We start from the raw sequence: 25,668 nt of genomic DNA, 5'->3' as shown, positions 1-25,668 counted from the left end.
ATAAAGCAGGATTAAAAATGAGTGAGAGTGTGACGTCTTCTCGGGGCGAGAACTGATTCCTCTTAAGTGAGCCCACTGGGTCGTTTTGTTTAGTTCGAATCAAGTACGCAGAGTTTATGGTCTCTTTCATCTTAGGCTATTGATCGGAAAATTAAGACACGACATCGGACTGATTGTTGGAGCGTGCACATGTGAAATTTTGAGCTTGTTAATTACTAGTAGCAGATTATTTGGTGTTCAATCATTATTCCCCGTTAGACGTATTGTTCAATTAACAAGGCGTTATTGCTTGATTGTAATTGTTTGGTCTTTGCCCACTGTTCTCATGACCTATAATTACCCGACCTGAAAAATTATTAGGTTTCCATTTACATTAGTTGGTTTCTTGGCAACTTGTAAATGACCCTTTCCCTTCTGTTTTAGTTCTTAGTGTTCGTATAATTCAGGGCTCTGCGTGAAAGATACCTTTTCGGTTTACATATTTTTTTATAGTTTTCACGTGGTTTTATAATTCAGACAGGTCAGAGTGTAAGGTCTCTTTTGAGTTTACTGCAAATTGGTATCACTGACGTTCTTATAATTTTTTAAGGCAACGTTAATAATAAAATTAGGTATTTGGACCTTTAAAAATTGTATAGTTTGGTACAAACATTATCTTCTAGCAACTAACCACTACCAGATTTTCGCTAGCTGCGCCATTTCACTATCGTTATGCTTGCGTATAAATGTGAATATTGCTGTTTCTTTAAATTCATTTTCCACTACTTTCAGAAAAGTTAGGCCTCCTGTAATTTTTTTCCTCGGTTGAAGGTATTTACCTTTCTGCCTTGTCTTACTCATCACCATCCGGTTTCATGGTTATACCTGTGGACACAGCGGCAGTGTCGGATATATTGTTCACAGCTTATGAAAGAGCGCCTTTTCCTTGCTGGAATGTTTGGCCAGTCAGCCCACTAGCTCATCCATGTGGACTGGTCCTCAAGCAAGCAACTAAATAGAGCTTGCAATACAGTTCCTTAGTTTCCATGTTAATTATTCTGTGAAAGTTAACTGAGAAATTTTGAAATTGATATGCAGGGCCTTAGGAGTAAAGTGCAGATGTTGTGATAACTGGTACTTTAATATGTACCCACTTCAGTGTGTTGTTTCTTCTGTGCCTCTAACAGTCTTCCCCCAAACGTGTCACATAATTGACTACCATGTTTCCTGCAGTATCATAACTGTTCCACTCAGTGGGCATTACCTGTCAATGTAGACTAGCCGTTTTGCCTCTACGCATTCACACTTCAATACCTGACCTGCTACCCAGGGAAAATAAGCATTAATGTCTTGCTCTTGGCACATTTACTTGGAGGTACTAACCAACTATAGTTATTAGTCTGTAAATGAAATAAATACTGAAGTAATGTTGTTCAGTACACTGTCCTCAGTCATCAATAAAAGTACTTCACTGTATGAATATTAACAGTTGTGTCTGGTAACTTAGATGGAGACATACAGTACCAATCGCTGTCGCCAGTTCAGTATGAGGTCATACACATTAAAAAACCGCTGATTTCGCTGTCACTGATTACAAATTCGACGGAAAAGGCGACGCCGTCACACACTATCTGTAAGCGAACAGTGTCGTAATTATGTCGTATAACAGCCGCCACCAAATAACAACCAGAGCAAAGTTCCAGCCATAAGGAAAGTTCAACCGCTACGTCCCTCGAAACCACCGCCTCGAATTATCACCAGCCGACCGCAGGAATCATGAGATTGAGAACTATACTCAGATTAACCTTGTATACTAAAAAGGACTTCTAACAACTTTCTTGTATGTTATTGGTTTCCTTTTGTACATTTGTCTACATGTAGCTGAATGTTTGTTCTTCCATTTGTGATGTGTAACTGAAGATAAAGGTTCGCTTACAGCCGAACTGTCTGCTTTCATGATTCGTGGCCTGGAATACCATTTGTTTTCATAATAGGTTGAAGCGTAACTGGAGGATATAGGCGTCCTCTGTTTGACAAGTACATTAAGTGGGTCTTAGGAATTAAGTGTCTGTGCTCTTGAGCACGTTCATGTAAACTCGTGAAGAAGCATTAAAGGCAGACCAAAAAGCCAGCCCACTCTCATTTCCTAATTACCACCGTATCTACTTCGTTAGTCTGACATCGGAGTTATTCTGTACCGTCTCCAACCATAGAACTTGGAAAATCTCAGCTTGATGCACGTTTGTCTCTCTTCTTGTATTTAGCTTCTCACGTGCCTAAGACGGATTACCTCAAATCCTGCGTCATCCACAATAAGACTGAGATTCAATGTATATTGCGACCTGTATTGGGTTACAAGAGTATCAGTGTTATCTGAAATAAGGTAAAATGGTATAAAAAGTGTATTTTCCTATTGCGCTTACAATTGTATTTTTAGGCCTGTCGTTCATACGCGAGAATTGTACGAAAAGAGTAACATAAATTTCTTTTTCATTTATTTCATTGTATATAGCGTTAAAACCAACCAGCCTTGTGTGATAAGTGTGAATGTTGCCGAAGATTACTTAAACAACGAATAGTTTGCGAAAATTGCAGGTTGTGGATTCAATGGGACAGATGCAAGAAAAAGAGAATGGGGTGAACAGTGGGGCTCTTCCGTGGAATTATTGTAGGTTACGCCACAAAGACCGGAAAATCGAGGAACAGCAGGCCAAGATATGTGCCCTTCAGACAGAGTTAGCAAACACGAAATTTGAATTACAACAGCTAAAGAGGGAAAAAGAGAAGGGGTGCTGCGAAGAGGTAGCAAGTTGGCAAATTCTAAATTCTGTCTGGCAGTATATTTCGCTTGCTATCAGAAGTAGAGAAGGAAGCGCCTCATCTAGGTGAAGAGAAAAATATGCTAACAAACTTACAGATGAGTCAGGTGAAAAAAAGAACGCACCAAAACAGGGACATATTTCAAAAATTTAACCTATGCTGTTGGGGCCTGCCTAACCACACACGTGGAAATCACGACATGTTCGGAAATAAGAGTAAACAGCCAAATACTTTTCAAGGCAGAATATGGATGTCAATGCTGCTCGTTCCACTCGCACCAATTTGGGCTGTCCTCTTTGGTTTCTAAGTGAGAACACCCTCGGAAGAAAAGGAGCCAAATATTTGTGAGAACCTACACTGAAGAGCCAAAGAAACTGGTACACTTGCCAAATATCGTGTAAGACCCCCGCGAGCGAGCATGTAGAAGTGTGGCAACACGACATGGCAAAGACTCGACTGATGTCTGAAATAGTGCTGGAGGGAACTGACACCATGAATCCTGCAGGACCGTCCGTAAATCCGTATGAGTACGAGGAGGTGGAGATCTTTTCTGAACAGCACGTTGCAAGGCGTCCCAGATATGCTCAATAATGTTCATGTCTGGGGAGTTTGGTGGCCAGCGGAAGTTTTTAAACTCATAAGAGTGCTCTGGACGTGTGAGGTGTCGCATTGTCCTGTTGGAATTGCCCAACTCTGTCGGACTGCACAATGGACATGAATGGATGCAGGTAATCAGACAGGATGCTTACGTACGTGTCATCTGTCAGAGTCGTATCTACACGTATCAGGAGTCCCTTATCACTCCAACTGCACACGACCCACACAATTACAGAGCCTCCACCAGCTTGAACAGTCCCTTGTGCAGGGTCCATGGATTCATGAGGTTGTCTCCATACCCGTACATGTCCATCCGCTCGATACAATTTGAACCGAGGCTCGTCCGACCGGGCAACATGTTTCCAGTCATCAACAGTCCAATGTCGGGATTGACGGGCCCAGGCAAGGCATAAAGCTTTGTGTCGTGCAGTCGTCAAGGGTACACGAGTGGGCCTTCGGCTCGGGCCTTCGGCTCGGGCCTTCGGCTCCGAAAGCCCATTTCGATTATGTTTGAATGGTTCGCGCGCTGGCACTTGTTGATGGCCCAGCATTGAAATCTGCACCTTTTGCGGAAGGGTTGCACTTGTGTCACGTTGAACGATTCTTTTCAGTCATCGTTGGTCCCGTTCTTGCACGATCTTTTTCCGTCCGCAGCCATGTCGGATATCTGATGTTTTACCAGATTCCTGATGTTTACTGTACACTCGTGAAATGATGGTATGGGAAAATCCCCATTTCATCGGTTCCTCAGAGATGCTGTGTCCCATCGCTCGTGCGCCGACTGTAACACCACGTTCAAACTCACTTAAATTTTGATGACCTGTCATTGTAGCAGCAGTAACCAATCTGACAACTGCGCCAGACACTTGTTTTATATAGGCGTTGCCGACTGCAGCGCTGTATTCGGCCTGTTTACATATCTCTGTATTTCAATACGCATGCCTGTAATAGTTTCTTTGGTGCTTCAATGTAGATTAGATGTGTTGGTATAATTCCTGTGCCAAAAAGCGATGTTGCTATTGGCTGATAGGACCTCGTGTTTTGTGCTTTGACTCTGTGCTGCGATTGGCTGACGAGATCAAATGTCCTGTTCTGAGAGAGCTGACAAAAGAATATCGTGCATCGGAATCTCGATTTTACAGTTTCCGAAGTTAAGGTGACATATTTGGTTGATTTGGTATTTATACTTGAGTATTACGATAGTATGCAGTTTCAATGAAACGTTGCATTAAAGATCTCTCAATAACACGTTTTTAGAATAATATGTTGCAGAAAAGTGGCAGGAAGAGCGATGCGGTATATAATATCTCCAACAACACACTAAAAGTTGTAGTCCCATAATATTTAACGTTCTTAGTCACTTATCATTAACTCAGGGTGCTTTCCCTGAAATATTGAAGTTTGCCATTGTTAGCCATCTCTATAAAAAGGATGACTCCACAGATGTCAACACTACTACATAATTTTCTAACATTTTTGAGCAGGTGATGTACAGCATGGTTGCCAACTGTCTGTGTATTAATAGGGTACTTAGTCAATCAGTTTGGATTTCAAGAGGTCTAAACGACTAAGTCTGCGAATTTTACATTTACTGAGTACATAGTAAGATCTCTGAATGATAAATCACTTACTGAGATCTTCCGTGACGTATCGACGGTATTTGATTGTGTGAGTCATAACATTCTATTAGAGCAATTAAGTTTTTATGGAATGTGCCTGACATAGTTCTCATTTAAGAAACGGAATGCAGAAAGTTGACTTAAGCTGTTCTAGTAATGCAATGAGGGACGTCACATCATCTGCATGGCGAGAAATTATAATGGGAGTCCCACAGGGTTGTATCATTGGCCCACTATTGTTCTTGCTTTACGTTCGGGAATTGCCGTTTTGTTTGAATCAGCGATCCTGTCTGGAGACGTGACGAGCGTTATTGTGAAGCCGAGCAAAGACTCATCAACAGAGAAAGTAATAAATGACGTTTTATGCAATTTTGTCATATGATGACATAGTTGGAGACCGTCGCTGTTATTTGAAAACAAATGTTGATGGTGTTGAGACAGCAACCAGCCACAAATTTATTTTAAGTTTCTTTATTCAAAAGGTATCACTTCCGGTTTCCAATCATTAGAATTCATCGACAGACGGCTTTCATGATTTCATTAGAACATGTGGTGCGTTTTTTATTGATTAGTTGTCGTTAAATGTCTTGTCTGGAGTATTTTTTTCATAGTTTTAGTTTTATAATGAAAGCATGAAAGTCGTCTGACGATGAATTGTAATAATTCGAAACCGGTAATTGTACCTTTTGAATTAAAGAACTTAAAATAAATTTGTGGCTGGTTGCTGTCTCAACACCATCAACAATGATGTTTTTGTGATAGTATGTTGTGTAATACCATTCAGTAATTTACTTTCTGGGCCAGTGTTCTTATCTGCATACAGTGCATATCTGTGAGTGGGCTGTCAACTTGACAGTCTCTACACAGCTCAAAACTTGAATGATGCGTTCCAAACGAGCTCTTTCTGGAGCTCAGTTCTGTCTTTCGAACCGTAAAATGTCATTATTGTACGAGGGCTGTCCAGAAAGTAAGTTACGATTGATCGCGAAATGAAAATCACAGTGAAAATCAGAAATGTTTCATTTGTAACAGTTAGCTACACCTTTCAGCTACTTCTCTACGTAGTCACCATTCTGACTCAGACATTCGTCGTAGCGTTGTACCAACTTCCCAATACCCTCATCATAGAAGGCAGCCGCCAGTGCTTTCCGCCAATTCTCTACGCTGGCCTAAAGCTCGTTGCTGTGCCAAAATGTTGTCTTCATAGCCAGCGGTTCGTTTGAGCAGAGATGAAACTCAGTGGGAGACAAGTACAGGCTGTACTGTGGGTAACCAAACATTTCCAATTGAAACGATGCAGGAACATCTTCATTGCCCCTGCAGAATGAGGCTGAGAATTGTGTTGAAGAGGAAACCGCACGACAGTTATGTAATGTTGGTTGCATAGTTTCAGGGGAAAATTCTCACCAGGCCCTCGTACTTGGCGGGAGACACTATTTTATATAACATCTTTACGCGCTCACTAAGAGCTCAGGAATGAAAAGAGCGACATAATTCTACCTAGAGTCATACTAGAGACACTATCCAACACATCTTTGCAAAGCTTTATCGGATTTTCATAGTCGTTTCCATTTCGCGACCGATCGTAACTTACTTTCTGGACAGCCCTCGTATTTTTGTGAAAAATCATTTATATTGTTGTGCGACTCACGTGACCCATTTGCTTCACAAAGAGGTGTGCTTATAATTGTATTCTAGTAGGTACAGTATACGAGTGGACTTGAGAAAGTAAATTACACATTGTAATGGCAGCCTAAGTAACTTTCATTAATTGCTGCATTATACTTCGAAGTGACACTGTTACATGATGCTGATGCTTGTTACATGATGCTGATGCTATCTTGCAACATAGTCAACCAAGTCTCTGTAAACAACGATCGGAATGTTCTACCAATCGTTCAAATTTTGGATTATTATTTATTCCTGTCAAAAGTACCAGGACACAGAGTGTGCTGATTCAAAAATTTATATATTTGTAGACATGAGTAATTCAAAGACATATAAACGTAATAAAATTAACACACAGGGAAAAAAGAGTAAGAAATCAATATTTACATAATACACAAATAGTAAAAAATCAATATTTACATAATATGCACAGGAGTCAGAAATAAATTTTACATAATAAACACATTTACACTAGTTGTGTCCAGTATTTGGCAACGTTGACTGCGTTGCTACAAGCCAAGGGCAGTTCCAGTCCTGTACAAGAGTATGGGGAGCGACGACACTTCAGGATATGGATTGTAGTTTATTCATCTCCACACTCGCCTTGTGCGATGTCCCATTTCTTCAAGCTGTCCTTCGTTCTTGCAACGCCGGATCACAGTCTGTTCAAGGACTTCCATGTGCACTATCTTTCCTGGTGACCAGGTGGCAGAGTTTCTTCACTTACGTCTCGCTTTGGATGGACAGGATGTCTTTTCCTCCACAGTTCAACCCTGGCTATACTTTGCTCTCCGTCAATTGGAACAGAAGACTGTGTAAAGTTCTTCCTGGACTTCAGTCGAGGTGATGGTGACTGATGTTCGTGTAAGGGATGGGTCGGGTTATTTCAGACCTTTAGCCTCTCGTTGCTAGCAGCCATCTCGCGTCTAATATCGGGTGGGGCTGTACCTGCAAGTGTATACAGCTTCTGTATTGGCGTTGGTTCAGACAGCCTGTGATCAGCCTGCAGGTTTCGTTCAGGGCGGAGTCCACTTTTTTTTCATGTGAAGAATTGTACCACACTGGAGCGGCATATTCGGCAGCGGAGTAGCAGAGTGCTAGGGCAGTTGTTCTTATTGTCTGGGGGTGTGCACCCCAACCAGAACCAGTCACCTTGCGCAGTAGGCAATTTCGCGATGAAACCTTGGATTATGGTTGGTGCAGTGTGCCTTGAAGGTCAGAGAGCGGTCCAGGGTAACACCAAGGTTAACTGGAGCACTGCAGTGTTCCAACTCCTTTCCATTCCATTTCACATTCAGCTGTCGAGAAGCTTTTCTGTTCTTCAGATGAAAAGCACATGTTTTAGTTTTTGATGGTTTTGGCTTGAGATGATTTTCTTCACAATTTTCTGAGAGAATCTTCAGAGCAGCAGTGAGATTTTCTTCTACTGTCTCAAAATTCTTACCCTGAGTTGCCAATGTCAGGTAGTCTGCATATAGAAAGCTTCTTGTGTGGAGAGGAAGTGGTTGGTCATTGGTGTAGATATTAAACAACATTAGTGCTAAGACACTGCCTTGCGGGAGCCTATTCCTTTCTGTTCTCCATCTGCTCCATCCGCCTTGAAATTCTACAAAGAAACGTCGATTCTGCAACAGGGTGGCAACGATTTGCGTAATCCTGAGGTAAATATACCAATGGATAAATACGCACATCTTGATGAGCTCAGCATAATAAAACAAATCGCTTCAGCAAATGGCTATGATGAAGTGTTAATTGATAACCTTACGCAAAAAAGGAAAAACAATAATAAACCACCATCCACACATGAAATGAAAAAGAAACCCATGGCTTGCATACCTTTCACAGGAAAACTTTCCTACAAAATAGCAAACATTCTCAGACCACACGACATTAGCATTGCATTTACAACACACAACAAACTGCAACATACACCGAGACACAATATATAAACACAGACGGAGAAACACCCACAATAAGGCATCTACAAAATAATATGTAATACCTGCAGATCCCTCTATATAGGCCAAACTGGGAGAGACTATCAAACAAGATGTAATGAACACATAAATGTTTACCACACTAAAAAACATAATAGATCAGCAATAGCTACCCACATAAAAGACACAGGCCAGTCACTCCATGATATTCCGAATGATCTTCATATATTACATAAAAAGAGTAAGGAACACCAAATGGACTTATATGAAGAACTGGAAATCATCATTCATGGCACAGTACATGGAGATGTATTATTAAATGATAAGCTTGAAAGTAATAATGTTAACTTCTTCAAAAACTTCTCCAAAATTAAATGTTTATTTCATTAATTTAATAGTTTTAATTAAATATCGATGTAACATTCTCCATATTGTCAATACATCTAGATAAAAGTCCTTATCTTCACTAAAGGTATACAGGGTGTTACAAAAAGGTACGGTCAAACTTTCAGGAAACATTCCTCACACACAAAGAAAGAAAATATGTTATGTGGACATGCGTCCGGAAACGCTTACTTTCCATGTTAGAGCTCATTTTATCACTTCTCTTCAAATCACATTAATCAAGGAATGGAAACACACAGCAACAGAACGTACCAGCGTGACTTGAAACACTTTGTTACAGGAAATATTCAAAATGTCCTCCGTTAGTGAGGATACATGCATCCACCCTCTGTCGCATGGAATCCCTGATGCGCTGATGCAGCCCTGGAGAATGGCGTATTGTATCACAGCCGTCCACAATACGAGCACGAAGAGTCTCTACAGTACATTTGGTACCGGGGTTGCGTAGACAAGAGCTTTCAAATGCCCCCATAAATGAAATTCAAGAGGATTGAGGTCAGGAGAGCGTGGAGGCCATGGAATTGGTCCGCCTCTACAAATCCATCGGTCATCTGTTGTTGAGAAGAGTACGAACACTTCGACTGAAATGTGCAGGAGCTCCATCGTGCATGAACCACGTGTTGTGTCGTACTTGTGAAGGCACATGTTCTAGCAGCACAGGTAGAATATCCCGTATGAAATCATGATAACGTGCACCATACTGACTAAACTAAAATGAGCTCTAACATGGAAATTAAGCGTTTCCGGACGCATGTCCACATAACATATTTTCTTTCTTTGTGTGTGAGGAATGTTTCCTGAAAGTTTGGCCGTACCTTTTTGTAACACCCTGTGTATTACTGTCTTTGAAATTGTAAGTAGTTTAGCTTAGATTTTATCTCTCTGGAAAGATGTTAAGAGTCTTTGAAATTGTAAGTAGTTTATCTTAGAATTTAAAACTCTTTGGAAAGATGTAAACAGGTGTTTGTGAAAATGCTAAGTGGTGATTTACCTGTTACTGTGCTCTATGTGCCAGAAAATTAAATCGCCAACAGAAATGTAAGTAAACGTATTAATATATTACCTAATCATGCTATTGGCATAATGTACACACTGTAACAGATTTATCCTTCAACACAGATTTATTTTTCGACTCTTAATCCCACTGATACACACAGCTAATACGCATAACCTATCAGCTGATGTATAAGTAACTGTATAATGCACCTGATGATGGCAGCATGCTGCCGAAATGCATTGTGCTAGTAAAATATTAGTAAAAAGTGACTGGAGCAGTATAAATTATTTCACATAATGTTATAATACAGTCGCAGACTCAAACAACATTCATATAACATGGATAAATTTAAAAAAAATATTTTCATATTTCTGAGATGAAGAAAAGGAAGAAAATCCTTTGGTAAGTTTCCATTCCAATCGTTTACTATTAAAAATACGATGGGTTATAGGGTTCAGCCAAAATTGCAACAGAATTGGCGATTTATTTTATCTGAATTGTTCAATGTTTCTCATTTGAACGAACATCATCTGTTATGAGAGACGGCTACATTTCTCTTGCTGACTGGCTTGTCTTCTTTTGCCAAAAGACAGTAGAAATTCATAAACTCACCTTGCAATAGCTATTGCGACAGAATCTTAAAACACTGACGTGTTAAACAACCAAAAGGCGACCGGAGAGGTCAATAACTTACAGAAACCTCATTGTGTCGATTTGCTGTAACACAAGTAGAAATTTCATTTGTTTTCATATTAGCAAATTCTTTTTACAAGCTGTCAGTGACTTTTTAAAAATTACAATACGGGATTTCAAAAATTAAATAAAAACTGTAGGTTCAGCTATATCGGCTTAGATAAGAAAGTTCCATATGTTAATCATATGGAAAAATACTGTTCCCGTTGTTTGCTATCATTTGCCAAAACCTCGTTTTGATATTTCTAATGGTTTAGGAGATATGAGGTATGCTACGAATGTTTCATTCTCAAGCGTATGCGGTCGGAAGTGAACGTGCCACATAAAATCCATTTTCTCGAGACTGGAGACAGATGGAGACTTGCCAAGTCGACACGTAAATCCAATATCGTAGCTAAATTTCATTCACAGTGACATATGATGTAATATGCAAAACGCAAAAGCGTAGGGATCCATATTTTCCACTGCAAACTTTTTCGCGCGTCGCGCTCTCCTTACTCAAATGCTAAAATCACGGTGAGTATGACCATTGGCGAGATGAGGGGCACTTCACCATGAAGCTGGCGTATAAAGCTATGTGCAGCGTAAAAATAAATTTTTTTACCGAATACTTCCTGTAAAGTAGTGTGGGAAAAACTGCAAATCTAACGGAGAGCGCATGATGTTATACCCGTAATGGCACTGCAGAAAGCTACTACACTCCGCTAAACTCAGGACACTACAGTGTCGGCTCGCGTTCTAACGTCATCAAGCGTTCTGCCAGTTTCCCGATGCGCTGCACGCTAGCCATAGCCTAACACAGAAATAGTTCTCGAGCTTCTCAGAGGAAAAAAAAAAAAATATTTGCCAGTTATTTTGGTCTTGAGTTGCAGAGCTGAGTGACACAAATGGCATATCAGGCCTATCAAACGATACTGGAAAACGTCAGTGGGTTGCAGAGAATGTCATGAGTAACAAATTGAGGACAGAAACCCGCGTCCGGAAACATCATCCGTAAACGCTACAGATTATCGAAGCTATAGGCGCCGGCACTTGCCTCGGGAACAAAATATGACTTTGTACGGATCGTAGGCGGAACGTCTCTCAATGTTGTTTGTTATTCAGTGATCCCAACTGGCTGCCTTGATTGCCAGTACAGAAGACGGATCTAGCTGCAGCGTAGACAGGCCTTGTCTTTTGAGAATACGATGTTCGTTGCCTCATTGGATGGCGGTTTTGGGATTAGGTTTCTATTTGCAATTTATTTTTCTCCTATATACACTGGATATTTCAGAACGTTCCAGGAGGAACGTAAACTGCGGATGAGGACTTGTGTCCGAAACTGTGATCCACCGAGGCAACAGAGCATCGCAATCATAGGCGTCAAGGGCATCCGACGAAGCTGCTAGATCCATTTTCTCCATTGTCGATCGTCGCAGTCAGTTGCTATGGAAACTTGTGGTAAGGCCTTATGGGACCAAACTGCTGAGTTCATCGGTCCCTTACACACTACTTAATCTACGCTCATGCTCATAAATTAAGGATAATTGCAGAACGTAGTGCCACACAACGTGGAAAGTTGAGAAAACCGTCCCGAAACATATGTGCTACAAAACACCACTGTTTCCTGCACATGTACGCCGACATCAATATCGATATGACCACCATGCATACGTACACAGGCCGCAAAACGGGTTGGCATATTCTGGATCAGGTGGTCGAGCACCTGCTGGGGTATAGCCTCCCATTCTTGCACCAGTGCCTGTCGAAGTTCCTGAAGTGTCCTAGGGGTTTGAAGGCGTGCAGCGATACGTCGGCCGAGAGCATCCCAGACGTGCTCGATGAGGTTTAGGTCTGGAGAACAGGCAGGCCACTCCATTCGCCTGATATCTTCTGTTTCAAGGTACTCCTCCACGGTGGCAGCTCGGTGGGGCCGTGCGTTAATATGCATCAGGAGGAAGGTGGGACCCACTGCAGCCCTGAAAAGGTGAACATACTGGTGCAAAATAACGCCCCGATACACCTGACCTATTACAGTTCCTCTGTCAAAGACATGCAGGGGTGTACGTGCACCAATCATAATCCCACCCCACACCATCAAACCACGATCAGGTCCCTTTCAAGGACAGTAAGGGGTTGGTATCTGGTTCCTGGTTCACGCCAGATGAAAACCTGGCGAGAATCACTGTTCAGACTATACCTGGACTCGTTTGTGAACATAACCTGGGACCACTGTTGCAATGACCATGTACTGTGTTCTTGACATCAGGCTTTACTGGATCTCCTGTGACCAGGGGTCAGTGGAATGCACCTTGCAGTTTCCGGGCGAATAAACCATGTATGTTCAGTCGTGTGTGGACTGTGTACCTGGAGACAACTGTTCCAGTGGCTGAGGTAAGGTACCGAGCGAGGCTACCTGCTGTACTCCGTGGCTGTCTGCGGGCACTGATGGTGAGATATTGGTCTTCTTGTGGTGTTGTACACTGTGGACGCCCCGTTCTGTAGCGCCTGGACACGCTTCCTGTCTGCTGGAATCATTGCCATAATCTTGAGATTACACTTTGTGGCACACGGAGGGCCCGTGCTACGACCTGCTGTGTTTCACCAGCCTCCAGTTGCCCTAGTATTCTACTCCTCATAACGTCATTAATATGTGTGCTGCCACGTTCCACTTCAAGGTAGTGTGCTATATTTCCTGGCGTGAAAATTATGGCAGGAATGGAGACGAATGGAACCCCAAGTAAGAAGAAAACTGCTCACAATAAATATTCTGTTGGCGATACACACAAATGTGTTATTAACCAGCATGTTCTAAGACATTACAAACAACTATTTCACAGTTTCTGTTGCACAGAAGTGGGTCTCAACGGTGACTATAAAACTCCGAGAAAAATTATTCTTTCCTTGGGATTTCGTTTTAAAAGGTGCCTAGATAAACGAGACATTATGTGCGAAATTAGCTTCAAAATAGACAAAGTGCATTGAAAACTATATATTTAAAAAAAAAAAAACATCAGAACTAAAGCGGCCAATGGTTTCTTCCGACAAAAAGTGGATTCATACATATTACACTGTAAATATATTACTAGGAAAGTGATATTATGTGGGCACTATATCGTGGCAGTTTTAGGTGGGGAGTGTTGGTTGCGTAAGATACAGGTAGCGGTCGGGTCTGAGCTACCACTGCCAACCGCAGCGAACAGTTGCGCTGTAGCCACTACCGAATGCTTTGTGCACTCCAATTTGCTTCGCAATGTGGATTCTTGTTTTTTTTTATTTAAAAAAACTTAGAAATGAATGAAGAGACTAATCCTGATGCATAAAGGGTTTCTAATGTGATTTTCGTCACAAGAAAAGGAATCGGCGATCCCTATCACCGTTATGTCGGTTCTACTTTCGTGGAAGCGCAGAACGCGGACGTAGGATGGCAGCCCGTAGAGAGGGTTCCTCTCCCCTCGGACAGTCCAAGTTCTCGTTTGTTTATGGTTGCGGCTAACTGTCACGATATACTGTCCGCATAATAGTGTCCCACAGGTATCGGCAAACTAAAATGCCGGTCAGTGCTTAATTGTTATGCTTTACAGAGCTTTGGTGAATAAATATGTAGCGTGTGACGTCACTGCACTTGTAAGAATACGCTGCTACTTCCTAAATACGACACGTAAATACCCTGGACAAGTCTTGAATGTGACGAATTCAGTAAAAAAAAAAAAAAAAAAAAAAAAAAAATTGAACGCAACTGATTTAAAAATTAAATAATGATCGATGTAAAATGATAACAGAATCGTTGTGATCTAGCGATTCTATCAATATGTTACCACCTTATTGTGTTTTCGGGCTGTTAACCAATTCGTTTTTCATTATGTGAGATTCGTGCATGTGACGTTCAAAGTGAAACACACTCACATCACTGAGCTTTTTTTATGGTGGAAAACAATGAGCTGCAGCATCATACAAAATTTGATAAAAAATTTAAATATAATCAACACATCCTTCAAATTAATTACGTTAAGAAATGAATTAAATAATGGAAACAACACAAGTCTACGTTTTGTATGCCCAAGAATAGTTTTTAAACAACATTAATTGTTACTTTTTGCCGAAAATTTTCTCTGTGCTGTGTTGATATACTGTTTGAACTGTTTTAATGTCAATCAGAGTAGTTGTACTGATACAACTGCTACAGAACATGTGCTAGCTAGAAATAAAAATTTGGGAAATGTGCATGTGATATTTATTGGTGAAATGATTGATTTATTCAGATTTGTTATAGATGATATGATTCATCCCGATTTGTGTTAAGTAAACGTTATATGCAGGGTATTCACTAACACGTGGGAAACATCTTGGGAATGGACACAGGACTTAAAAAGAAGCAAAAAAGTCCATATTACTTACTGTCAAATCCTACCAGTTTCTTAGTTTCAAATACTTTTTTGTTGCTACATGTTTGTTTAGTTTGTCTTTTTGGTATAATTTCCAACTTTGGGGGCATTTAAGGGCATATTGCATTCACTACCAACTGCAAATGTTTGCATTCTCCGCCAGCGTGTTCAAGAGGGATTTCAGTAGATACAGTAGACACCAGGAATATGGGGGCGCATAAGGCGTTTAGAAGCCTGTGTTGCAGCTATTGGCGGAGATTTTGAACATTTAATTTAGCCATCAGAAGATAACATCTGAAAAGGAAAAATACATGCAGAACCAAGATGAAAATTTGAAAACAAAAAAAAAAGAAGGAAACGTGAAAAAAAATAAAATAAAATAAAATAAAAATTGACCCTCCTTATATATTAAATTTCTTGCTTCTTTTCAATTCGTAAATCGATTCCCCCGTTCCCCATCTTTTTTTAATACTCTGTGTAAGGTAAAGACGCAAAGTACAACAAACGTTGCCAGTAGACTCAATACTACACCTTCACTTACACTCCTGGAAATGGAAAAAAGAACACATTGACACCGGTGTGTCAGACCCACCATACTTGCTCCGGACACTGCGAGAGGGCTGTACAAGCAATGATCACACGCACGGCACAGCGGACACACCAGGAACCGCGGTGTTGGCCGTCGAATGGCGCTAGCTGCGCAGCATTTGTGCACCGCCGCCGTCAGTGTCAGCCAGTTTGCCGTGGCATACGGAGCTCCATCGCAGTCTTTAACACTGGTAGCATGCCGCGACAGCGTGGACGTGAACCGTATGTGCAGTTGACGGACTTTGAGCGAGGGCGTATAGTGGGCATGCGGGAGGCCGGGTGGACGTACCGCCGAATTGCTCAACACGTGGGGCGTGAGGTCTCCACAGTACATCGATGTTGTCGCCAGTGGTCGGCGGAAGGTGCACGTGCCCGTCGACCTGGGACCGGACCGCAGCGACGCACGGATGCACGCCAAGACCGTAGGATCCTACGCAGTGCCGTAGGGGACCGCACCGCCACTTCCCAGCAAATTAGGGACACTGTTGCTCCTGGGGTATCGGCGAGGACCATTCGCAACCGTCTCCATGAAGCTGGGCTACGGTCACGCACACCGTTAGGCCGTCTTCCGCTCACGCCCCAACATCGTGCAGCCCGCCTCCAGTGGTGTCGCGACAGGCGTGAATGGAGGGACGAATGGAGACGTGTCGTCTTCAGCGATGAGAGTCGCTTCTGCCTTGGTGCCAATGATGGTCGTATGCGTGTTTGGCGCCGTGCAGGTGAGCGCCACAATCAGGACTGCATACGACCGAGGCACACAGGGCCAACACCCGGCATCATGGTGTGGGGAGCGATCTCCTACACTGGCCGTACACCACTGGTGATCGTCGAGGGGACACTGAATAGTGCACGGTACATCCAAACCGTCATCGAACCCATCGTTCTACCATTCCTAGACCGGCAAGGGAACTTGCTGTTCCAACAGGACAATGCACGTCCGCATGTATCCCGTGCCACCCAACGTGCTCTAGAAGGTGTAAGTCAACTACCCTGGCCAGCAAGATCTCCGGATCTGTCCCCCATTGAGCATGTTTGGGACTGGATGAAGCGTCGTCTCACGCGGTCTGCACGTCCAGCACGAACGCTGGTCCAACTGAGGCGCCAGGTGGAAATGGCATGGCAAGCCGTTCCACAGGATTACATCCAGCATCTCTACGATCGTCTCCATGGGAGAATAGCAGCCTGCATTGCTGCGAAAGGTGGATATACACTGTACTAGTGCCGACATTGTGCATGCTCTGTTGCCTGTGTCTATGTGCCTGTGGTTCTGTCAGTGTGATCATGTGATTTATCTGACCCCAGGAATGTGTCAATAAAGTTTCCCCTTCCTGGGACAATGAATTCACGGTGTTCTTATTTCAATTTCCAGGAGTGTATTATGGAAGATACGATTATAAGGGGTACCAAGCGAAATTTCTGACTGGACTGAGGATTTCTTGGTAGGCAGGACGCGGTATATTATCTTGGAAGGAGAGTCGTCGATAGATGTAACAGTAACTTCTGTTGTGCTCTGGAGAACTGTCGGGACTCTTGTTCATGATGTTTACTAAAAACTTTGCAGAAAGTATTAGTAGAAACCACAGACTTTTCATATAATATGGTTATCCCCAATGGAGTATTGTCTGGATAGACGCACACCATGCCGTGAAGGCTCACTTACAAAGTTTCAGAACCCAGCTGTAAGCAAGGAACCTGGGAACACACGAAGGCGAGCTGAAAAACGATGCATAGGAATTATTTATGTGCAAACTCTGAAAGCTTTTTACATAAAGCAAACGTTATTAACTTTCTACATCCTTATCCCATAAATTTATTTCTCAACATAGCCACGCTGGCGACGAACACATTTCTCCCAGCGAGAGACCAGTTTGTTGATGTCGTGACTGTAGAATGTCTGACTTTGGTGACGGAGCCACAACCTCAGCTACGCTTGCGCCGCTTCGTCACTATCAAAACGAAGTCATCGAAGGTGTTCTTTAAGTTTTGGAAACAAATGGAAATCGGATTGGGTCAGATCAGGACTGTATGGAGAAGGGTCATTATAGTGAACGCGAGGCGTCAGATCTTTGCAGATGTCGCGGCGCTCGCGTGTCTAGCATTCTCGTGCTGAAGGAGACGGTACTCCATGTATGGGCGAACTCTTCCAATGCGAAACTCGATTACAGCACGCTGTTTCTCACGCACCGATGTACTTACTTTACACACCGTTACGTTACACACGTTTCTGAGCGGTCTAGCGGCACAGGGGTGCAAATATGCAGGCGTGAAGAACGAAGATGTAGATTGTATTAATAACTTTCGTAACTTTCGCGTTATTTAAAATCGTTTAAAAGCTTTCACATAAGAAATTCGGGGATTCGGGGGCATTGCTTTTCATCACGCCCTCGTACTGCAGTCTTTACACATCACTCCCTTAGGGATCGCAAAGACGATATTAGATTACACACATTGCGCCAGAGGTTGTTACGCAATCATTCTTCTCGCTCTCTAGGTGAATGCAACGGAGAAAAGCCCTAGTGACTGCTTCTACCTTGCGCTTCAGTAGTTCGGAGAGCTGTAGGCGTAGATGTAGATACATAGTGTGGTCAAAAATGGTCTGAAAAGCTTGTAAGGGTGGTGCAAGGTAGGTTATGCTGAGAAGTAAGTGATCAGAAAAAGTTTGATATATTGCGCCGTTTCCGAATTAATTTGCATTGACGCCGTACAGGTACAGATATCGGACCTATATCGGAAGGATCGAATCTACCCCTACACTCCTTTGCTACAGCGCAGCGGCATCGCCCCTTAGTTCCAGAAGAGAGAGATCGGCACTTGGAGATCTTTTGGCGCCAAGGACTCAATCAGTCAAGCAGGAGCAAGCCTGCAGGGCAGGTCACGAAAGCTCGTACTCGGCACATCACGCGTAAAAATGTGAATTACTTTTGCGATATTGTGGAATATGGTCACTCGAGGCTGAGCATGCTTACAAGGCAGATTCCGAGTGCCTGCGCTTCTCGCTATGGCGCATAAACCTGAAAGATTGTAATGCTAGTCGCAATAGAGTTAAAACGCGAGTGGAACAAGTATGTGTGTAAGTGAAGTTAGACTTTTGGACGTCAGAATTGTATTTCGTATCTGGGAGACTTCTTACGTAATGAAAAGGCGATCATACAGTAATGAATGCTTGTGGCGGCGATTGTAGTGTGAACGCAATTTGAACCACTAGCGACGTGTTACCTGAATTTATACTGAAATTCACTGAGGTGACACAAGTCATGGATTAGCGAAGTGCACATATACAGATGGCGGTAGCATCGCGTACACGGGGTATAAAAGGGCAGTGCATTGACGGAGCTGTCATTTGTACTCAGGTGATTCACGTGAAAAGGTTTTCGACGCGATTGTGGCCGCACGACGGATATGAACAAAGTTTGAATGCGGTATGGTAGTTGGAGATAGACGCATGGGACATGACATTTAGGAAATCGTTAGGGAATTCAGTATTCCGCGGCCGACTGAGTTAAGAGCGAGCCGAGAATAGCAGATTTCAGGCATTACCTTTTACCATGGACAACGCAGTGGCCGATTCACATAATGACCAAGAGCAGCGGCGTTTGCGTAGAATTGTCGATGCCGACAGACAAGAAACAATGCGTGAAATAACCACAGAAATCATGCAGGACGTATGACGAACGTATCCGTTAGGAAAGTGCGGTGAAACTTACCGTTAATGGATTAAGGCAACAGACGACCGACGCGAGTGTCTTTGCTAACAGCAGCAGCGCCTCTTGCGGGCTTGTAACCGTATCGGTTATACCCTAGACGACTGGAAAACATTGGATGATCAGATGAGTCCCGATTTCAGTTTGTAAGAGCTGATGGTAGGGATCGAGTATGGCGCAGACCCCACAAAGCCATAGGTCTAGGTTGCCAACAAGGCACTGTGCAAGCTGGCGGTGGCTCCATAATGATTTGGGGCTGTGTTTAAATGGAAGGACTGGATTGTCTGGTCGCACTGAACCACTGGGAATGGTTATGGTCCGCTATTTGGAGGCCACTTGCAGCCATTCATGGACTTCATTGGTTCGAAGAACATTCTGGACAATTAGAGCATATGATTCGGCCACATAGATCGCCCGACACGAATCCCATCGAACAGTTATGGCACATAATCGAGAGGTCAGCTCGTGTAAAACATCCTGCACCGGCAACACTTTCGCAATTATGAACGGCTAGAGACGCAACTAGACTTCAAACGACTTGTTGAGTCTATGCCACGTCGAGTTGCTGCACTACGCCAGGTAAATGGAGGCCCGACACGATACTGGGGCGTACCCCATCACTTTCGTCACCTCGGTGTAAATAACTGTACCGCAAAAAAATGATCACATATAACGTCTCCAATGTCAAGGTATATAATCATAGAAGAGTGTCGGAGCATAGATAGGGCGTGCATCGCAGGCTCACGGGCAGAAATTTAGTTGTTGGTGCATGTACCTTGGAAGTCAGTTCGCCCTCTACGACTGCCTGCTTAGTGATGTTTGATGCCTAATTTTACTAATCAGCCAGAGTACAGCAAGTCATAAACACCTACCTATAATCACCTTTAAGAAAGCAATAAAGTAGAGTGGTGGCTTACAGAGTTAGCCAATCAGGTCGGTGGAACCGCAAATCCAAGTGGCACGCCAAATACAATTAATGTCAGTTGTTCTCATAGCAGAATGATAGCGCACGAGACTGCTCAGCATTTGGTTCGGCTTCGATCCTTATTACCGTCCCATGAGCCATTACTGTCGCCTTTTTGTTCGATTTTAGGAAGCAAAACGAAGAACGCGTTTGGCGACGCTGTCTCTGGCGGGTCGCTTGAATTTGCGCGCTTAACGGCCTGACTGGCTAAGTTCACTGCTGATTAACTCGAAAACGGCGCAAAGTATCGGTTTTTTGCTTAACAATTATTTCTCAGCAAAACCTACCGTGTAACATCCTTACAAACTTTCCAGACTTCCAGACCACCCTGCATAGTCAGAAAATAGAGTAAATTTTAAGTGTGCTTTCTAAGAGTCACGCAGACAAATTTTACAGATGATACCGCAGAGCTGACAGTCAGCGCTTCTGCGACGATAAGAAGCGGCGTCGGGGCGAATGACGACGCAAACCGCCGCGAGGCGATAACGAGTGCTTCCTGCGGCCGTCCGCACCCAGTGCTCCAGTCGCGGCGGCCATGGCAGCTCGGCCGCCGACGCTGCACCAGCTTGTGGCGTTGTTGCTGGCGATGACGCTACTGCTGCCGCCTCTGTCCACAACAGCGAAAGCAGCTGCTGCTCAGCCTGCCGAACTCCGGTGCATCCCTCCGGGGGCAGCAACGGTGGCCGTCCCCGGATGCTCCTGGCGACAACACTCGCCCCATGTGGAGTGCTCAAAGTTCCCACCTGACGCGCCCGCTCCCGGTCGCGCCAAACTGAGCCTAGATGTTGGAGGCGGCAACTCTATCGACCCGAGGTCAGCCTTCTGCGTCACACTGACACGCTTCCAGAGAAACAGCTGCGACACCTGCTTCGAGAGCCTGGAATTCCGGAACTTCACCGTGGGTTGGGCTGTAATTGGCCCCCAGTGCAAGGAAAGGTGAGTGTGGCGGCTCGGCCCTCTGCAAGGGTATATTGATGAATCCAGTAAATTTCTATGAAAATGTGGCAGATTTTTAAAGCAATGTGTGCGTGTGTTGGTAAGTGTGTATCTTGTAAAGATTTATTCCAAAATTGTTAAGGCTTTCGTCGCCACTTGTTGGTGTGGCAGGGGGCGAAAGACATTCCGGAGGGCTGAACGGAAGGCCTCTCCAGTTTGTCTGACGAACCGGTTTCAGGTTCTGTCTCCGGCTGATACTGATCTTCGGTCAGACATGGCTGCTTGTCCTGTTCCAGAGGTTGCCCCTCAGGCTGCAAGATCCGGGCGGTCGCAGAGGGTGGGCTTACTGGTAGTTGGGAGCTCCAACGTCAGGCGCATAATGGGGCCCCTTAGGGATATGGCTGCAAGGAAGGGGAAGAAAACCAATGTGCACTCCATGTGCATACCTGGGGGAGCCATTCCAGATGTGGAAAAGGTCCTTCCGGATGACAAGAAGGGTACAGGGTGCACCCATCTGCAGGTGGTCGCTCATATCGGCACCAATGATGTATGTCGCTATGGATCGGAGGAAATCCTCTCTGGCTTCCGGCGGCTATCTGATTTGGTGAAGACGGCCTGTCTCGCTAGCTGGATGAAAGCAGAGCTCACCATCTGCAGCATCGTCGACAGGACTGACTGCGGACCTTTGGTACAGAGCCGAGTGGAGGGGCTGAATCAGAGGCTGAGGCGGTTCTGCGACCGTTTGGGCTGCAGATTCCTCGACTTGCGCCATATGGTGGTGGGTTTTCGGGTTCCGCTGGATAGGTCAGGAGTCCACTACACACAAAAGGCGGCTACACGGGTAGCAGGGGTTGTGTGGCGTGGACTGGGCGGTTTTTTAGATTAGATGGCCTCGGGCAAGTACAGAAAGGGCAACAGCCTCAAAGGGTGCGGGGACCAGGCAGCAATTGGTATTGTAATTGTAAACTGTCGAAGCTGCATTGGTAAAGTACCGGAACTTCAAGCGCTGGTGGAAAGCACCGAAGCTGAAATCGTTATGGGTACGGAAAGCTGGCTGAAGCCAGAGATAAATTCTGCCGAAATTTTTAGAAAGGCACAGACGGTGTTCAGAAAGGATAGATTGCAAGCAACGGGTGGTGGCCTGTTTGTCGCTGTTAGCAGTAGTTTATCCTGTAGTAAAGTAGAAGTGGATAGTTCTTGTGAATTATTATGGGTGGAGGTTACACTCAACAACCAGGTCGGGTTGACAGAGGAGATAGAGAAGATCCAAAGAATAGCGGCGCGTTTCGTCACAGGGTTATTTGGTAAGCGTGATAGCGTTACGCCGCTGGTGGCTGAGCGGTTCTGGCGCTACAGTCTGGAACCGCGCGACCGCTACGGTCGCAGGTTCGAATCCTGCCTCGGGCATGGATGTGTGTGTTGTCCTTAGGTTAGTTAGGTTTAAGTAGTTCTAAGTTCTAGGGGACTTATGGCCTCAGCAGTTGAGTCCCATAGTGCTCAGAGCCGTTTGAACCATTTTTGATAGCGTTACGGAGATGTTTAGCAAACTCAAGTGGCAGACTCTGCAAGAGAGGCGCTCTGCATCGCGGTGTAGCTTGCTGTCCAGGTTTCGAGAGGGTGGATGAGGTATCGAATATATTGCTTCCCCCTACTTATACCTCCCGAGGAGATCACGAATGCAAAATTAGAGAGATACGAGCGCGCACGGAGGCTTTCCGGCAGTCGTTCTTCCCGCGAACCATACGCGACTGGAACAGGAAAGGCAGGTAACGACAGTGGCACGTAAAGTGCCCTCCGCCACACACCGTTGGGTGGCTTGCGGAGTATAAATGTAGATGTAGATGTAGACAAACTGCCTATTGGCTTCTGTCTCGGGTTCTTCGACCGACGTTCGTCTGAATGATTTTACTGACGTCTCGCCCGAGCTCCCTCGGACATTGGCGCGCCAGGTACATACAGTCTGCGTTCGCGAGTTCGGCTCCACTTCACCTCCAGCAATGGAGGGTGAAGCTTTAACAACGCCAGCCACTCGTGCTGGCGAGACGTCAGTAAAATCATGAGACGAACGTCGGCCGAAGAACCCGAGACAGAAAGTAAGTTACGATTGATCGCGAAATGAAAATCACAGTGAAATTCAGAAATGTTTCATTTGTAACAGTTAGCTACACCTTTCAGCTACTTCTCTACGTAGCCGCCGTTCTGACTCAGACATTCGTCGCAGCGTTGTACCAACTTTCCAATACCCTCACCATAGGAGGCAGCTGCCAGTGCTTTCCGCCAATTCTCTACGCTGGCCTAAAGCTCGTTGTCTGTGCAAAAATGTTGTCTTCATAGCCAGCGGTTCGTTTGAGCAGAGATGAAACTCAGTGGGAGACAATTACGGGCTGTATTGTGGGTAACCAAACATTTCCAATTGAAACGATGCAGGAACATCTTCATTGCCCCTGCAGAATGAGGCTGAGAATTGTGTTGAAGAGGAAACCGCGACAGTTATGTAATGTTGGTTGCATAGCTTCAGGGGAAAATTCTCACCAGGCCCTCGTACTTGGCGGGAGACACTATTTTTTGTAACATCTTTACGCGCTCACTAAGAGCTTAGGAATGAAAAGAGAGACATAGTTCTACCTAGAGTCATACTAGAGACACTGTCCAACACATGTCTGCAAAGCGTTATCGGATTTTCATAGTCGTTTCCATTTCGCGACCGATCGTAACTTACTTTCTGGACAGCCCTCGTATTTATGAAAACCTAACGAAAATGTTTCTAAAGCTCTTACCGCCTGCCACCCTCCAAGAAAGCTGGAACTCCATCTAGTGGACGGTAAGGACCCGGTTGGGACTCGCTGTTCTAAGGGAACATCCTCAAGCATTCCTGCATGTTGACACCGCAGAAACCTCAAGTAATTCCGTCCATTGAGTTTGCTAGCATGTACAGCCCAATAAGACGATCATCTGTTACAGCCAAACGTACGTTTGTCAGCAGCTTGCTGTTGCATCCGCTGACAAAACACTAGTCTAAGACACAAGTCCACCTCACGAAGACATCGAACTCTTTGGGCGTGGTACGGGTACATTGCACTGTGATGCGTTATTCTCCAAACACTACTGTGGCTCCTTCCAGAAATTTGTGTGTCAAGTCTCCTTGCCGAAATTCCTGGGGAGCGTTCGACTGTTTTCAAATGGTTCAAATGGCTCTGAGCGCTATGGGACTTAACTTCTGAGGTCATCAGTCCCCTAGAACTTAGAACTACTTAAACCTAACTAACCTAAGGACATCACACACATCCATGCCCGAGGCAGGATTCGAACCTGCGACCGTAGCGGTCACGCGGTTCCAAACTGAAGCGCTTAGAACCGCACGGCCACACCGGCCGGCCGACTGTTTTCAGCACATCATCTTCAGGCACAGGTGTAATTCCCGCAAGCCGACCCGCTCTTGCAGCATATGCAAATCTCCCAGTTTCCCGTAAGCTCTGATGCACCAGTGTAAACGTTCAACTCTCAAACTCTCGGGGTGCTCTCGGGCACAGTATGTTTCTTGGTACAAGTGTGTAGTCACCCGTGCATTGCCGTTAGCCCTATCATACATGAAATCCTTTTTCGCATACTCCTCGTTAATATAATGTTCCATGTTACCAGCAACGCTCATACAATACAAGTGACGCTGCGCAAACAGTTCACATGAGTGGCGCATTGAAGGTGTACTGTATTAGTCGACTACGATATTATTGCACCTGGGAAGTGAGGTCGCTTCGCATTGTACCTCGCGAGATACATTGAAATACTTGATATATGTGTTACTGTGGAAGTAAGACGATTCGTAAATCCTTGAATTAACTGGTGAAATTTAAGACCTACCCTCACTGTGTGGTAAAAGTCCGAAATTTCTTGTTATATGCGAAGATTTCGAACTTTTACCAAGAGATGTTGGTAAATCTCAGAATGTAAACTGATAAAACCGTATTCATTAAAAATCATCTTAGCAATTTATTGAAATAGTTTGTATTTATTATAAATTTATGTATTCCAAACATTCTTGCATTCCAATGTGATTATAATGAGCAATATTCCATATTAGTGAAAAATGTTGTAAAAAATGTTACCTTGTGAACGTTAAATTTTGTTGCAACAAGGCTGACTAGTGTGGCATTTCGAATTACATAATATGAAAGATGATTTACACAAGCATTTTTTAACTGAAAACTTTTTTAAGCAACTGCACTTTTTGAACCCTTGTCCTCTACCAAAAGATTGTTTGGCAACCACGTCCCATAGGCTAATTTCTTCTCTTGCTACTTCTTCGATGTTGATAAAATTTTCCTTGCATAATGTAAATTGGTTCCTAGTGTACCATGACTTCCGTTTTCCAGCTTTGGTACCAAGTTGATAATATTCGTCAT

At 44.1% G+C, this 25,668-nt stretch overlaps 1 protein-coding gene across 2 annotated transcripts in view; it reads left to right on the top strand.

The window, feature by feature from the left end:
- LOC126457470 (toll-like receptor 2) overlaps positions 1 to 25,668 on the top strand; it is a 175,722-nt gene that overhangs the window by 14,448 nt on the left and 135,606 nt on the right. For both annotated transcript variants that reach the window (XM_050093762.1, XM_050093761.1), the window contains exon 2: positions 20,729 to 21,268. In XM_050093762.1, the coding sequence (XP_049949719.1) occupies positions 20,868 to 21,268 (401 nt within the window). In that variant the 5' untranslated portion in view covers positions 20,729 to 20,867. The remainder of the gene's footprint in view (positions 1 to 20,728; positions 21,269 to 25,668) is intronic.

The sequence above is a fragment of the Schistocerca serialis genome, chromosome 2, assembly GCF_023864345.2.
Source record: "Schistocerca serialis cubense isolate TAMUIC-IGC-003099 chromosome 2, iqSchSeri2.2, whole genome shotgun sequence".
Classification (NCBI taxonomy): Eukaryota; Metazoa; Arthropoda; class Insecta; order Orthoptera; family Acrididae; genus Schistocerca; species Schistocerca serialis.
The sequence above is the reverse complement of the archived record's forward strand: the minus strand, read 5'-3'. Positions and strand labels throughout refer to the sequence as shown.